General features: G+C 34.6%; 2 protein-coding genes and 1 pseudogene across 4 annotated transcripts; 1 reads left to right on the plus strand and 2 right to left on the minus strand.

The window, feature by feature from the left end:
• Window positions 1-765: 765 nt before the first annotated feature.
• On the plus strand, window positions 766-3,396 carry LOC108482069 (uncharacterized). Of its 2 annotated transcripts, none has more exons than XM_053022117.1 (3): window positions 766-1,070; window positions 1,333-1,471; window positions 2,140-3,396. In XM_053022117.1, the coding sequence occupies exons 1-3, from the start codon at window positions 872-874 to the stop codon at window positions 3,095-3,097; spliced, it is 1,296 nt and encodes a 431-aa protein (XP_052878077.1). In that variant the 5' UTR covers window positions 766-871; the 3' UTR covers window positions 3,098-3,396. The 2 variants fall into 2 exon arrangements, with proteins under 2 accessions (XP_052878077.1, XP_052878100.1); XM_053022140.1 differs by having other exon boundaries at window positions 942-1,070; window positions 1,273-1,471.
• A 741-nt stretch (window positions 3,397-4,137) lies between these two features.
• LOC108482285 (heavy metal-associated isoprenylated plant protein 41) lies at window positions 4,138-6,774 on the minus strand. 2 transcript variants are annotated; one of them, XM_017785410.2, is made up of 3 exons: window positions 6,478-6,774; window positions 6,073-6,271; window positions 4,138-5,427 (listed from the first exon to the last, which is right to left on the minus strand). In XM_017785410.2, the coding sequence occupies exons 1-3, from the start codon at window positions 6,704-6,706 to the stop codon at window positions 4,341-4,343; spliced, it is 1,515 nt and encodes a 504-aa protein (XP_017640899.1). In that variant the 5' UTR covers window positions 6,707-6,774; the 3' UTR covers window positions 4,138-4,340. The 2 variants fall into 2 exon arrangements, with proteins under 2 accessions (XP_017640899.1, XP_052878151.1); XM_053022191.1 differs by lacking the exon at window positions 4,138-5,427 and having other exon boundaries at window positions 6,069-6,271.
• Window positions 6,775-12,361: 5,587 nt separating this feature from the next.
• LOC108481624 (protein argonaute 4-like) lies at window positions 12,362-14,977 on the minus strand (annotated as a pseudogene).
• Window positions 14,978-16,093: the final 1,116 nt, after the last annotated feature.

The raw sequence follows: 16,093 nt of genomic DNA on the forward strand, positions 1-16,093 counted from the left end.
GGTTTAGTCTCGAAACACTTCCAATGCATGTTGTAGGCCTCGTAGGTCCGTATTAGGGACTTTATGAGTATTTGCAAATGGTTTTAATTTGGACGCAAATTGATGACTCGGAATTGTGTGAAAGTTTGTGTGACAAGTCCAGTAATACCTTGTACCCTGTTTCGGCGTCGAATACGAGTAAGGGGTGTTACACTAACAATGTTAAAATTTTTTTATTAGATTCAAATTCATTACAACATCATTTTTCAAGGGTGAATGTACGTGAGAGGTCCCTTTATTATAGGGACCTGATCAAATTAGTCACTCTACTATTAAATGAATCAATTTAGATTGTGTATTATCAAAAGAATCAAATAAAGCCAAATTGGAATTGAATTAACATTATTGTTTAAACAATGTCATTTACTATTGGTAGAGTTATTATTTTAAAGTTTTTATTATTGTATAAATTAAATTTTTGTTTGGAATTGAACTACAACTGGACAAAAATTCAAGACATTTTTTTATAGACCAAAAGTTAGCTATATTACAATTTAGACTTATTTAATTTATTTTAATAATGCCAAGACTAAATTGATTTATTAAATAATAAAAGAACTAATTTGATCTAATTATCAGGAGTTGTAAGGTACTTTTAACCTTTTAAAGATACATTATTACTGAGCTAGTTTTTTTTTCTTTAATTTCAAAATTTTAAGTGAATAAATTAAAAATATATATATTTATCCTGTGTTAAAATTAAACTTGTTTTTTTTCATTATCTTAAATTTACTTTAACTTTCGCTTTAATTCCTCTCTTACATAAGGTTCAAAACAAGAAAACCAACTTACAGGGTAAGTTACAGAGTATTCTTGTGTCCTTTCAAGTCCGATGGCAACCACATACCTCGGAAAGCTAATGCTTAGCGCTGAAAATGGAGAATCAGATGAAGAAGAAAAATGGGTCTCTCACTATTCATCCAACCATCAAATACTGTTAGTTGGTGAAGGGGATTTCTCTTTTTCTTTGAGTTTGGCCAATGCTTTTGCCTCTGCCTCTAACATTTGTGCTTCTTCCTTAGACTCCTATGGTAATCAAACACAAAAGAAACAACCCTTTTCTTTATAAAGTGTTTTATTGCTTTAGCTATTTACACCAAAGTTTCTTTCTTTCTTTTTTCCATAATGGTGCTGCGTTTTTGTTCCTCTTTATGAAAGAAAGGGTTTGACATTTTTCTTTTAATTTAGTTGTTAAGAAATCTTTTTGATTTTACTGATCTTTTGGTTAAATAGATACTTTGATGAAGAAATACAATAATTGAATTTCAAATTTGGAAAATCTTGAGAAGCTAGGGGCATGCTTACTACATGAAGTGGATGCAACCAAAATGAAGCATCATACTGACTTAGCCAACCGAAAGTTTGATCGAATCATCTTCAATTTTCCACATGCTGGCTTTTATGGAAAGGAAGATAATCCCCATATGATTCAGTAAATTTCCTCTTTGCAATTTCATATATGATTCTGGGATTGATTTCTCATGTTTCTAGATGTGTATTTAGTGTCCAGGTATGTTCATGCATGGCATCTTCTAATATTTTCGTATCATTAATGTCTTTGCTATCCTTTTTAGTTATACCCAAGTTTTTAAAGATACATAAATGGATAGAGCAAATTTACATGAATTTCTGCCGTTATTTGAGTGTTGAATATGTTGGTCTTATGATTCTCTACATAGAGGGTCCTTGAAGGGTCATATCTTTATACCTATGTCTAGAAATGTGTCAGGTGCAAGTGTCTGACACTATTGCCTTGAAGAATAAAATGAAGCGTCTGAGCGACATAATGGTGGTGTACTAATATTCCTATGTGTCATTTTCGCTTTTCATCCGTGATGTGATTAAATAAGTGTCTTTACTGCACTTCGTCCTAGGAATTAGGAGGATCAAACATTTTATTCCTTTTCCATTTGGAGGGAGTTAAACCATGAATGTTGTCATAAAATGACAGGAAGTTCATACTTATGGTATATTCCATATCTGAGATGTGATATTGATGCTTGTATTCAAGTATCAAGAAATCATATGTAAGTATTTAGTTGTCCCTTTGGCTTCCACAATCCACACTCTGTTTTTGACAATATTGTTGTACTAAAACAGGATGCATAGGAACCTTGTACAAGGTTTCTTTAGAAGTGCAAGGGGCATGCTTAGAGCTAATGGTGAAATTCATGTAAACCACAAGACCAGTGCTCCGTTTTCCCTATGGAATCTTGAGAAATTAGCTTCTGAGTGCTCTCTGGCATGGATTCAGTGTGTAGATTTCAATGTAGAAGATTACCCAGGTTATCAAAACAAGAGAGGGGATGATTCAAGATGTGATGAACCCTTCCCTCTTGGCAAGAGCAGCACCTTCAAATTCGGCTTTTGCCCTAGAGCTAAGAAGGCGACTAAAGCAACCAAAAGTGGGGTTTCAATGTGTAACAAATCTCAGCATTTTCAAACCATTTCAATGCCAATGCAGCTGCATTCAACTTCTGATTTCAACTATCACCGAAGGAATCATACTTTGAATCGCATCCCACTGCATGTTAAACTGCGTCCTATCATCCCTAACCAGAATCAATACTCCGGGGTCTTCGATAGAAACTTTAATGGTTTGGTCCGAACATGTCAAGCGAATAGCCTGAGGTCTGCAAGATATGATGGTCTAGGAAGCTTGAGGCATGGTCTTGACAGACAATTGGTAGAGGTGCCGAGAACCTTGAATGGTAACTTGCCTTACATGCATGAGCACAAGCATGAGCATGAAGTGAGGCATAGTCTTGACAGACAAGTGGTAGGGGTGCCAAGAACCATAAATGATAACTTGTATTACATGCATGAGCATGAAAATAGTCTTGACAGAAAAATGATAGAGATGCCAAGAACCTTAAATGGTAACACGTATTACATGCATGAGCACAAGCCAGCGAGGCATAGTGTTGACAGACAAATGGTAGAGATGCCAAGAGCCTTGAATGGTAACTTCAACTACATGCATGAGCATGAGCATGAACTTGCCCATATTAGCAATTCGAGGCCTCATCTTCACAGGGCGCTTGCATGTCAAACCTAGCAGCTGAAAGTACCTAATACTCGGGATATTCTCCGTTTGTAAATGCATGGAATTTTCTGCTTTTTTGTCTGTGCCAGTTACACAGTACATCAGCATAAAATGACAAGAGTACATTCAACTTATGATGCTGACCATGTAAAGTCAGAAATGCTTAACCTTCCTCTGAAACTAGTTATCTTTTTTCTATGGAACATACAATGTAATGCTTAAGTACGGGTATCTTTGGTTGCTTTGCTTTACTTGATGTTTAGTGCCTAACTAATTCTAAATTCATATGATTAATGATTACATCTAAACAAGTTGCATGCTTTGCTTTACTCGATGCTTAGTGCCTAACTAATTCTAAATTCATATGATTATTGACTACATCTAAACAAGTTGCATGCTTACATGGATACTCTCCTCAAATTATAAGTGGATACATTCTTGGAAGTAAGTGGGTTTGGATAGGCAATTGGGTGCGGTGCAATGCATTTAGCTTACTTTTCGTCTTACGTTACAGTATCGTTATAGTATTTAATTTCACTGTCATTGCTATTTTTACACTAACCACAAGTAAATGCACCGTCCATCCAAACCCACCTATTGGAAAACTCTTGTATTTAAGGGTGAATTTTATTTCGGTCTTTTTATTGAAAAAATAGCATATTAATTCATAAATATTTTGAAACCTGTAAATTAGTTCATCCTTTAAATTTTATTTACTAAATAATGATGAAAAATTATTTTTATGAGTAAAAAATTATTTTTATGAGTAAACCATAAAATAGTCACCCAACCATATATTTCGTTCTATTTTAATCAATTAACTATTAAATTTTTGATTTAATCACTAAACTTTTCAAAATTAAATATTTTAACTATTGTGAATTGATGTGAACTTTTATTTTTGGTTTAGTAACAAAATTAGCCATCTAATGCTTACACATTCTATTAATTTGATCCTAAATCTAAAAATTCAACAAATTTGCCCTCAATGTTTACAAAATTTGTCATTTTAGTTCTAATTTTAAAAAATTTAACAAATTTGACGCTCAACATTTACAAAATTTATCAATTTAACCCCAATACTAGTACTTAAGCATTACATTGTATGTTCCATAGACAAAATATAACTAGTTTCGGAGGAAGGTTAAGCATTTCTGACTTTACATGGTCAGCATCGCAAGTTGTATGTACTCGTCATTTTATGCTGATGCACTATGTAACTGGCACAGACAAAAAAGCAGTAGATTCCATGCATTTACAAACGAAGAACATCCCGAGTATTAGGTACTTTCAGCCGGTAGGCTTGACATGCAAGCGCCCTGGGAAGATGAGGCCTCGAATTGCTAATATGGGCAAGTTCATGCTCATGCTCATCCATGTAGTACAAGTTACCATTCAAGGCTCTTGGCATCTCTACCATTTGTCTGTCAACACTATGCCTCGCTGGCTTGTGCTCATGCATGTAATACGAGTTACCATTTAAGGTTCTTGGCATCTCTATCATTTGTCTGTCAAGACTATTTTCATCCTTATGCATGTAATACGAGTTACCATGTAAGGTTCTTGGCACCTCTACCCTTTGTCTGTCAAGACTATGCCTTGCTTGCTCATGCTCATACGTGTAATACAAGTTATCATTTATGGTTCTTAGCACCCCTACCACTTGTCTGTCAAGACTATGCCTCACTCGTTCATGCTCATGCTTGTGCTCATGCATGTAAGGCAAGTTACCATTCAAGGGTCTCGGCACCTCTACCAATTGTCTGTCAAGACCATGCCTCAAGCTTCCTAGACCATCATATCTTGCAGACCTCAGGCTATTCGCTTGACATGTTAGGACAAAATCATTAAAGTTTCTATCGAAGACCCCGGAGTATTGATTCTGGTTAGGGATGATAGGATGCAGTTTAACATGCAGTGGGATGCGATTCACAGTATGATTGCTTCGATGATAGTTGAAATCAGAAGTTGAATGCAGCTGCATTGGCATTGGAATGGTTTGAAAATGCTGAGATTTTTTACACATTGAACCCCATCTTTCGGTTGCTTTAGACGCCTTCTTAGCTCTAGGGCAAAAGCCGAATTTGAAGGTGCTGCTCTTGCCAAGAGGAAAGGGTTCATCACATCTTGAACCATCCCCTCTCTTGTTGTGATATCCTGGGTAATCTTCTACATTGAAATCTACCCGCTGAATCAATGCCAGAGAGCATCCAGAAGCTAATTTCTTAAGATTCCATAAGGAAAATGGAGTGTTGGTCTTGTGGTTTACATGAATTTCACCATTAGCTCGAAGCATGCCCCTTGCACTTCTAAAGAAACCTTGTACAAGGTTCCTATGCATCCTGTATTAGACAGCAAAATTGTGAAAAACAGAGTGTGGATTGCGGAAGCCAAAGAGACAACTAAATACTTACATATGATCTCTTGATGCTTGAATCAAGCATCAATATTACATCTCAGATTTGGAATATACCATAAGTATGAACTTCCTGTCATTTTATGACAACATTCATGGTTTAATTCCCTCCAAATGGAAAAGGAATAAAATGTTTGATCCTCCTAATTCCTAGGGCGAAATGCAGTCAAGAGACTTATTTAATCACATCACGGATGAAAAGCGAAAATGACACATAGGAAAATTAGTACACCACCATTATGTCGCTCAGACGCTTCATTTTATTCTTCACGGCAATCGTGTCAGACACTTGCACCTGACACATTTCTAGACATAGGTATAAAGATATGACCCTTCAAGGACCCTCTATATAGAGAAAATAACGGCAGAAATTCATGTAAATTTCCTCTATCCATTTATGTATCTTTAAAAGCTTGGGTATAATTAAAAAGGATAGCAAAGAAATTGATGATACGAAAATGTTAGAAGATGCCATGCATGAACATATATATCCCCGGACACTAAATACACATTTAGAAAAATGAGAAAGCAATCCCAGAATCATATATGAAATTGCAAAGAGGAAATTTACCGAATGATATGGGGATTATCTTCCTTTCCATGAAAGCCAGCATGTGGAAAATTGAAGATGATTCGATCAAACTTTCGGTTGGCTAAGTCAGTATGATGCTTCATTTTGGTTGCATCCACTTCATGTAGTAAGCATGCCCCTAGCTTCTCAAGATTTTCCAAATTTGAAATTGCATTCTTGTATTTCTTCATCAAAATATCTATTTAACCACAAGATCAAAAAGATTTCTTAACAACTAAATTAAAAAAAAATTGTCAAACCCTTTCTCGATTCTTCATAAAGAGGAACAAAAACGCACACCATTATGAAAAAAAAAAAAAAAAGAAGAAAGAAACTTTGGTGTAAATAGCTAAAGCAATAAAACATTTCATAAAGAAAAGGGTTGTTTCGTTTGTGTTTGATTACCATAGGAGTCCAAGGAAGAAGCACAAATGTTAGAGGCAGAGGCAAAAGCATTGGCCAAACTCAAAGAAAAAGAGAAATCCCCTTCACCAACTAACAGTATTTGATGGTTGGATGAATAGTGAGAGACCCATTTTTCTTCTTCATCTGATTCTCCATTTTCAGAGCTAAGCATTAGCTTTCCGAGGTATGTGGTTGCCATGGGACTTGAAAGGTCACTCTTTTTCAACATTGACACAAGAATACTCTGTAACTTACCTTGCAAGTTGGTTTCCTTGTTTTGAACCTTACTATTTTCGGTAACATAGCAATGGAAGGGAAAATTCAAGATTAAGATAATTATAAATAATAATAATAAGTGTAATTGTTAACCCGTTAAATATTTTTTTAAAAATTTAATCATCTGAATTTTTTAAATAAAAAATCCGTTAAATTAGTCATATATGTAAAAAAAAATGTTTTGCGGTTAGGTCGATTTTATGAAAATTTAATAAAATAAGTCGATTTTAAGGAGAGAGTGAAAAAAATCTAACTGGATGCGTTTTACTTTTAAATGGCATTTTTTTTGAATTTTTTTAATATAATCAGTTTTTTTTGTCAGATAATGTTAATGGCTTTGTTTTTTTATCCCAACTTCGATTCCTCTCTCATTTATATTTTTATTTCATTTTGTTTTGAGCTTTTTAGATTTTTAATCAATGTTTTAGCATATCAACTCTTTCAAGTAAAATGATTAAATAATAATTATTTTATCTTTGAGATTTAGGTTCAATTCCTTTTTTAAGCACATTTATAATTTTTTTAACGTTACTCCAAAAATATTTTAATTAATAAATATATTATTTTCAATTTTTATTTTTATTTATCTTTTAATTAATAACTCTTTTATTCATAAAATCAAATAATCATTAGAAATATGTTATATTTAGTAAATAAAATTTTATATGTGTAATATTTATTTTCAATCCATATTATGTGTCAAAACTATTTTTAAATCGAGTTTTGGAAAATGGGAATCGACTTTAAAAACGAAAATGGGAGTCGCCACCAATCTTTTTAGGTGTGATTGGATCACCTTTTAAAACATTTTGTTTTAAAATCATTAGTTTTGGTCTACGAAATCAGAAAACGGGTTCGAGAGCAGGTTACGTAGAAGGAAGGGTTAGCACCCTCGTAAAGCCCAAAAATTGGTACCTAATTGATTATCAAAATGTCCTTAATGTCGGAAATTTAAAATGTAATCCTCTTTACAATATTTTGATTTTGAAAATTAAGGTTCACTTGTATCAAATGAATCAAAATATTACATCCAATAAGTTAGGACGCACTATTTTAAGACATTCGAGACTAAGTTAACCATTTTTGAAAATCCCTTTCTTGAGACGTCAAAACGTCATATCCAGTAAGTTTGGACACAATGTTTTGAAATTTCAAGACAATTGCTCGTATTTTGAAATCCTTTAAAAAATTTTAGAAATGTGCTTGACTATTTGAACTCAACGAGAAAAGTGGCAACCCAGTAAGTTAGGGCACTACCTTTCTCGAAATTTCTAAATACCAAGCATTGCCTTTTTATTTTTGAAAACTTTTGAATCTTTTTAATTAATGCACGAAGAACCATATATAAATTATGACATGTAAGATAGCATTTTTCAATAATAGATAGCTAAAACATGCATTTAAATAATAGGATAGCCATAATATAAAGGTTCTATACTAGATATATAAACATAGCAAATATAATAACATATATATTAAGATATACATAGCATATAAAATATACAAACATACAAAGTCATAATCAATTTAAAAATGATGCATGATATATAATTAGACATATAGATATATACAAAATAATAATAATAATAATAATAATAATAATAATAATAATAATAATAATAATAATAATAATAATAATGTAGTAACATATATATATCAATCAAGCAACACTTAATAATATTATGAAACTAGCATTATATGTAAATGATATAAAATACAACAATATATAAAAGATTTAATTCATATTAAAATATAAAATAAAGTGAGTAATTATTGATAAAATATACCTAAAATATGAACAAAAATGTTTAAAATAAGTTATGTATAATAATATGAATAAAATATAAGGAAATATAATATAAAATAATAATAATATAATAAGTATTTTGCATATAAAAATATGGTAAAATGATTAATATATATAATATATAAAAAAATTAAATATATTTATATAATAAAATATATAATAAAAAGTATATATAAGAAAGATACATGTTATAAATAATATTGAATAATAAAATATAGTATGTAATAGTAATACATAAAGAATTATAATGAAATATAATATAGTGTATGTATGATAATAATGGTAATGTAACAAATATATAAAAATATAATTAAATAAATAATGAAATTTAAATGTACAACCTATAATGAAATTTGTGAAGGTATATAATATTACAAATAATGTAAATAAAATAATTTATTACTATATAATTAATATTTATAAAATACATATATACATAAGGTATCTTAAATAAATTAAATTAAAGGTATATAAAGATTAAAATTAAAATTAATTAGGGAATTTAGGGTTAATTGTAAAAAAAATAAAGAGAACTGGGCCAAATTGGAATACGGACTAAAATCGAGAGACTCACTGGGAAATTTTCCCTTATCCTCGAAACGACGTTGTTCCTTAGAATGAAGTTTAATAGTCATTGGGACTAAATTAAAACCATTATAAAATATTAGTGCCAAATTAAAAAATAAAATGCAATGAAATTATAGAATTTAACAAACCGGAAGGATCAATTGGGAAATTATCCCAATTTACAAAAACATGCGGATCCTCCCCGGGTAATCGGGTCAACACGTGGATCCTGAGTCTTGAAACTACGTCGTTTTTAAACTTATTGAATTAAGCTAAAACGGCGTCGTTTTACCGATGTTATAAAAGTAAAAAAAAAACTTAAAAAATTCTCATTTTTAAACACTCATCGAAAAAAAACAAGGAGAGAAATCTAAAATTCTCTCAGAGCTCTGGCCTGTGGCCATCTTGGCTCGTCCCGGAGCACCACCGCCTTCGGCCACACGAGCTTCACGCGCCACCGTCTGAGCTACTGTGCCCGGCGGTTAGGGCTTTCAAAACCTTATTCTTTTTGCAGCGAATCAAAAGGTAACCCTTTTTACTATTTTTTAAAAAAATATTCTGCTATATGCTGTATCAAAAGACCATAAATATCGAAAAGAAAGAAATAAAATATCACCTCTGTTTTTCTGTTCATTCTTTGATTTCCCTTTTTTAATTTTTTGTATATCTCCAAAAACGTAGTTACAGATTGGAAAAAGAAGGGGTTTTTATAACCCTTTGTTACATTTTAGGAAAAGAAATCCTTTGATTTCTTTCCAAATCTATTTCCTGGCTGTTGTTGGTTCTTTCTTCTTTTTTTGCAAGTATCGGACTCTTTCGACAGAACAAGAGTTAATTTGGCTTTAACTACGACCTGATCTGAGGCCTGGAATCACGGCGTTGATGGTGGACATGATCGATGGTGCCCTCGATTCGGGAGCTGGACAGACACTCCCTGAACCTTCTAGAATCAGCGGCGGCTTGAGGAGAAAGAAGACAGAAACCTCAGGGTTTCCTACCTTGGTGTAATAGTTTGGGCCAGTTGGGCCACTTTAGTCCTGGGCTAGGTAGGGTGTAATGGGTACCGGGTAATAGTATAATTAGGTATTGGGCTGTAACCGGTATAGGGCAGTTAGGCTATAGTATTTGGTTTTGGGCCTACAGGCTAATGTACATGGACTTTAATAAATAAAAATTTATTTATTTATTTTTATTTGTTTATCTCATGGGCCCGGGCAGATTTGGGCTACTACAGCTGCCCCTCTTTGCTATTGCTGTGTAACAGGAATCGAGCAAAGACTCATAAAAAGACTAAATTTTCCCGGCCTTATCGGATTATGGTCCTCAGTCTTCTCATTACAAACTCAAGACTGTCATATCGATATCTTCGATCTGCTCTCCGTCGAATACAGAGACACCAAATCTGCTCTTTTGATCTGTTCTCTGCCAATACAGAAATGCCGAATCATCTTGGATCTGCCTCAATGAAGGTCAAATCTGTTATGTCTTCGATTTGCTCCCCGTCGAATACAGAGAGATAAGATCTGTCATCTTGGATCTACTCCCCGTCCATTATAGAGAGATAAGATCTGTCATCTTGGATCTACTCCCCGTCCATTATAGAGAGATAAGATCTGTCATCTTGGATCTACTCCCTGTCCATTATAGAGAGATAAGATCTGTCATCTTGGATCTACTCCCCGTCCATTACGGAGAGATAGGATCTGTCATCTTGGATCTACTCCCCGTCCATTACAGAGAGATAAGATCTGTCATCTTGGATCTGCCCCCTGTCCATTACAGAGAGATAAGATCCGCCATCTTGGATCTGCCCCGATGAAGGTCAGATCTGCTATGTCTTCGATCTGCTCCCCGTCGAATACAGAGAGATAAGATTTGTCATCTTGGATCTGCTCCCCATCTATTACAGAGAAATAAGATCTGCTATCTTCAACTTGTTCCCTATAAGCACATAGGTGCCATGTTGAAATCTTCGATCTTCATTGTCCCCTAGAGGACATAACCTATAGAATGTATATGTGCCTATGCCTAATGATTAGGATGCCATGATTGAAATGAGTCAAATGCTCCTAATTAGACATATTATGATGCAAAATGAAAATGACTTTTATTTCGGACATCTTGATTCATTCAAGTTTCGTTTTGTTTCACTCAAAGTACCAACCCTATTTTGCTCGTATGCTTAGAACCCTCTCCATCGATTTGGTCCACTGTACCATTCCCACATGTTACGACCCACTGGAGATGTTTATGAAATGATCCTTTCTTAGGATCAACATCATCTAATCACCATTTGGACCAAATAAGAAAATTTCTTGAGTACCTCCAATCCTCACTCAATGGGAATTCCTTAAACAATTGTTATGTTTCAGTTTCTTTGTATTATCTAGAAATTTCCAGAGTAATATGCAAAACTTCATTTGTGAAGATATTTTAGATCATCCATTATTATTTCAATGCAACATACTTTATGAATAATGGATAATAAATTGATCTTGAGGAAAATTAGAGTTTGAATGATTCATCAAAAGAAGAACAAAGGAGATTAAAATAGGAATCTATCTTTGAGAAGAAAGAGAATTCAAAGATAGTAAATAAGACAAAAAATTAAATGCCTTAGATATCGCAGCTTGGGCTTCTATATACAAATTCCATGAAGACTGTTTTGAGTTTAACATATGTTTAGAAGACCCAAAGTACTTTGTTGATACCCCGGTATGTAACATACTTCACTACTTGTTGACTCCGGTATAGCAAGGTCATTGTTGCTCACCAAAATTTGAGCCGCCCTTTCGGGTTTTCATCTCAAAACCCTTTTGGTCTCAAGGCGCCCTTTGCGAGTTTTCACCTTGGCCTCTCCATTTTTTCTCTTTTTCCAATTTCTCTTTTTCTTTTCTTTTCTTTTCTTTTCTTGTTCTTTTTCTTTTTTTTGAAATGGAAGTCTCAAAGCGCCCTTTGCAGGTTTTCACTTTGGCTTCCCTTCATTGTCAGACAAAATACTCCTTAATTGAGTCTGAATTCACTGTATTGCGTAAATCTTTCGCACCACTAGAGGAGGCTTTTTCAGAATCTATAGTCTTTCCCATTTGGTATCCATTTCCCTTTGAAATCCTTTGCATGGGAAGAATCTCTTGTAGCACAAGTTCCCCCTCATGAAATTCTTTTGCCCCAGCAAAAATTCGGGCTGATGTTTGTCAAACAAAGAAAGCGAATAATAGCTAAAATCCAGAAGCTCTATAAAAAAAATAGTTCAAAGGAGCTGCTGACATTATCTTTCATTCTGGGAAGCTGAAGTACAGAAATCACTCTCGGAGTTGTCATCCCACCATGGCTTGATGATGTTTCTTAAGCACCTTTAAACTCTATAAACTGCTCTAAATGTGAAGTTACCAAATGAGCTCAGTGAATAGGGGCCACAACAAATATGTCTGTGGCGTTTCTTTAATATAGCATGGACTAGCTCCTGCAGATCATCAGCTGAAAACCCAATCTGACCTAAGAGAACATGATAATGAGTAGGTCACGTGGTTCCAATCATTCCAGTATGGGCACAAAGATAGAAGTCATTGTTCTTAGGATGACAGATTTTGTTGTCTATAATGGTTCCAGGCGAGATATTATCAGGAGATCCCTACTGAAAAAAACTTAGTATGATGATTTTTCTATGCCACAATGACCACAAACTTGGGGTTTCAACTCTTATCAAGAAATTTGCAAGCCTCAATTACTTGATCCAGCTCAATGTCCAATACTTGATTGAACTGTGACTTGCTAACTCCATCCCTGAATATAATAATTTGATCAGGCTTCCTTTTCCCTAAACTTGTATAGAAGTCTAAGAAAGCTTTCCTTACGATACCCTTATCCACTTTGTCAGAAACTGGTTTGAAGAGAGAATCTATCATTTCAAGCTTCAGAGACTGTGTACGGCCTGATGCCCTATAACTGGAAATCAATGGCCACTTTATGAAACTAAACACCGCAACTATTGATGGTATATCAGACTATTCAAGAGAGCCAAATAATGCATCCATTCCAAGGATGATAGTTGGAACCTTTGAAACAACTGGAATTGAAGGTGTTTGCTCAATTACTAACATGGAATTCAGTTCTCCAAGCTTTGCATTATTTTTTAGGAGCAGGTTTGTAAGGCATTGATCCTTCACCCTAACTAGCGCCATACACTGAGTCACAATGCCATACTCAGACAGATTGTTCTGCTTCCATGGCCTATGAAAATCAGAGTTTTTCTTATCGAGAAGCAAACAAAGAAGGAACTGCGGAGCTCCGAGTATCCAGCACTAGTGTCCACTAAGGCATCAATATGAGGTACAGAAAAACTAGCTTTGTTCTAACTTACAGCCTTTCCTTTCTTCTGAGGCTATATCTTTTACCCCCTCTTCATGGGGTAGAATTTATTTCTCTTTTTGATTTACCATTTTCAACAAATTTAGAAACAAATCGCAATCTCTGTCATCTTCAGAATACTGAGATTCCTCTAAACACATGTAGTGCTCAAAAGGAACTCTGAATCTGTAGTATCATTACCCCTGTCATTGATATCTAGGGGTCTTCGATAGGCACAAAAGAATATACAAGGAATAAATGAATTCAAGAATAACTATTTACATTATGAATGAAGAAAAAATGAGGGAACAATTGCTCAAATTAATCATGAAAGATATGTTTTATTGAAATAACAATGTCCAAACATGAACCTATTTCACAAATGAAATCTTATTGTTTCTAGGCTTTAAAACAACAAGTGTGTTCTGAACATTACTCTAAATTAACTTTAAAATACAAGGATCACTTCCACAATTTCATTGTTTAAAACATTCCCCAAATGTGCAAGGGCTCACCAGTTTTATTCCTTGGTTTCCTCTTCGGATACGTTATTCAGATTCCCCAACATCAAGTCCTGCTCAAAAGCCCTGAAACTTGGTGCATTCTTGGATCCCATGCCCCTTTCCATCATGGAATTCATCTTTCCATCTAAATGATTAGGTAATAAATTCTCTGCCCCAGAGGGATGATTAAAGCTTATAACACCTATTTTGATGAGTTTTTCGATCATCTTTTTTAAAGGCAGTGCAATTCTCAATTGACTGTCCTGTGCGTCCCGCATGATACTCACATTGAGCGTTCAAATCATACCATTTAGGGTATGGGGGCTGCAACGGTTCTATGTAAAACGGGGACACTACATGTGCATCAAATAATCTATGATATAGCTCCTTATACGACATTGGAATTGACGTAAAGGGAAACTTTTCAGGATTCGGTTTCGGATTGGATTCTTGCTTTCGAGGAACCTGATGGCTAGTAGTTGACATTCTTGGTTGTCTTACAGTCAACAGCTTCACCTCATTTTCTTTTCTCGTCATTGCCCTCGAGGTATTGTATCGGGAGCTCCACTTTTGCTTTTTAAGAGCTTCGCACTGTTTCGGACACTCCACACTGGCCTTCCTTGCTTCTCTAATGACGACAAAGATGGTGAATTGCTCCCAATTAGGACTGAGCCTCTTGAATTATTCTTGGTGCTAACATACTGGCTTGATGCTGTTGGGGTTTGGTAGTAACTGGTATCTCTCTCGGATGTGCGTCTAGTTGAGTCTAGACCCCTATTGGAGTAAAATTTGGGGAATAAACGATGACCTCATTATCATCTTCAGTGTTGACCACTGGGCTTTTCCTCTTTTCGAGCCCTTCGATTAGTAACTGCCCCAGTTGGCCGATTATATTTCTTTGGAGCTCTAACATTTGATCACGTATATCTTGTTGAATTTTGGTCAACTGCTCTTGTATCTGTATTTGCCTTTGCTCCAATCTCTCCAACCTTTGTTCCATATCCCCGATTAACTCTCTGAAATAATTTTTGCCTAATTAGGGTCTTTTTATGGACTTAAATGCATATGATGCGATGTGATGTAATGCAAATGCATGAATACAAAAAGGTATCGATCTCGACTCAATTTCATTTAGAAAACTTTATTTAGAAAAAGAATATCTTTACATATGAATGGATTACAAATACATATTCGTCCTATGGCCCAAAGTTTTAACTTAACAAAGCTAACTCTTGACGATGATCTAACTGTAGCTTGTATTTCGTGCTCAATGTATCGGCTTGTACCTTCATAGTCCGTAAATGATCTACTACCATCCCGAATTTGAGCTATGGCTTCACATATGAGATAATCCCTACATCTATGGACACCTCTTCCAACATCTGCGAAGTTGTTCTGATTATCTTGAAAGAAATATTGGCAAACAAGTAGGTATTCCTACTTAACATGCTGCCTTAAAATGATATCTAACACCTTTAGTGTTTCTTGAGAGCTTTCAGATTCCTGTCCACGCAAAGCATTTTGAAATGCTTACATGGGTATCTTCTCAGCATAGTTAATCTCCACTTTAAAGGTCTTTAAATGATATGGTCTTCTTTAATCTCATTCTTTTGCGTCCATTTTGACAAACCATCAGGGCTTACATTTCCATTGTCTCTGATAAGTGCAACATAGTAAACTCATGCTTGTTGTTTGGTCCTATAATAAATAAGCCTTTTACCATCATAGGCACAATTCTTTCCATCCAACTCACCTTTGTAGGTCCATGCATTCTGTCAATCACTTTCCTTCCAACACTCTTACCATCGACCATCTTCATATGAAAGAGAAATGTTGTAATGGTGGAAATGTCCATCAGTACTCTTCTTGTTCACCTTGAAATGATTGGTGAGTACATTACCTTTTGCCCTTTAGTTCTTGCAGCACGCCTTGCCATAGGGTTTTGAACAATCTTTCTCATATCCAATTCTGCTTTGATTAGAAACAACATTAAGACGCACTAGTGGTGGAAGAGGCAGGAATTCCAAGACTGCCCATTTTTCTTCCTGCTCTTTCCATTTTAGCTTACTCTCTCTCCCCATGACGTTCATCAAATTCCTCACAAAAGTTGGAATAC

Source organism: Gossypium arboreum, chromosome 1, assembly GCF_025698485.1.
Source record: "Gossypium arboreum isolate Shixiya-1 chromosome 1, ASM2569848v2, whole genome shotgun sequence".
NCBI classification, from domain to species: Eukaryota; Viridiplantae; Streptophyta; class Magnoliopsida; order Malvales; family Malvaceae; genus Gossypium; species Gossypium arboreum.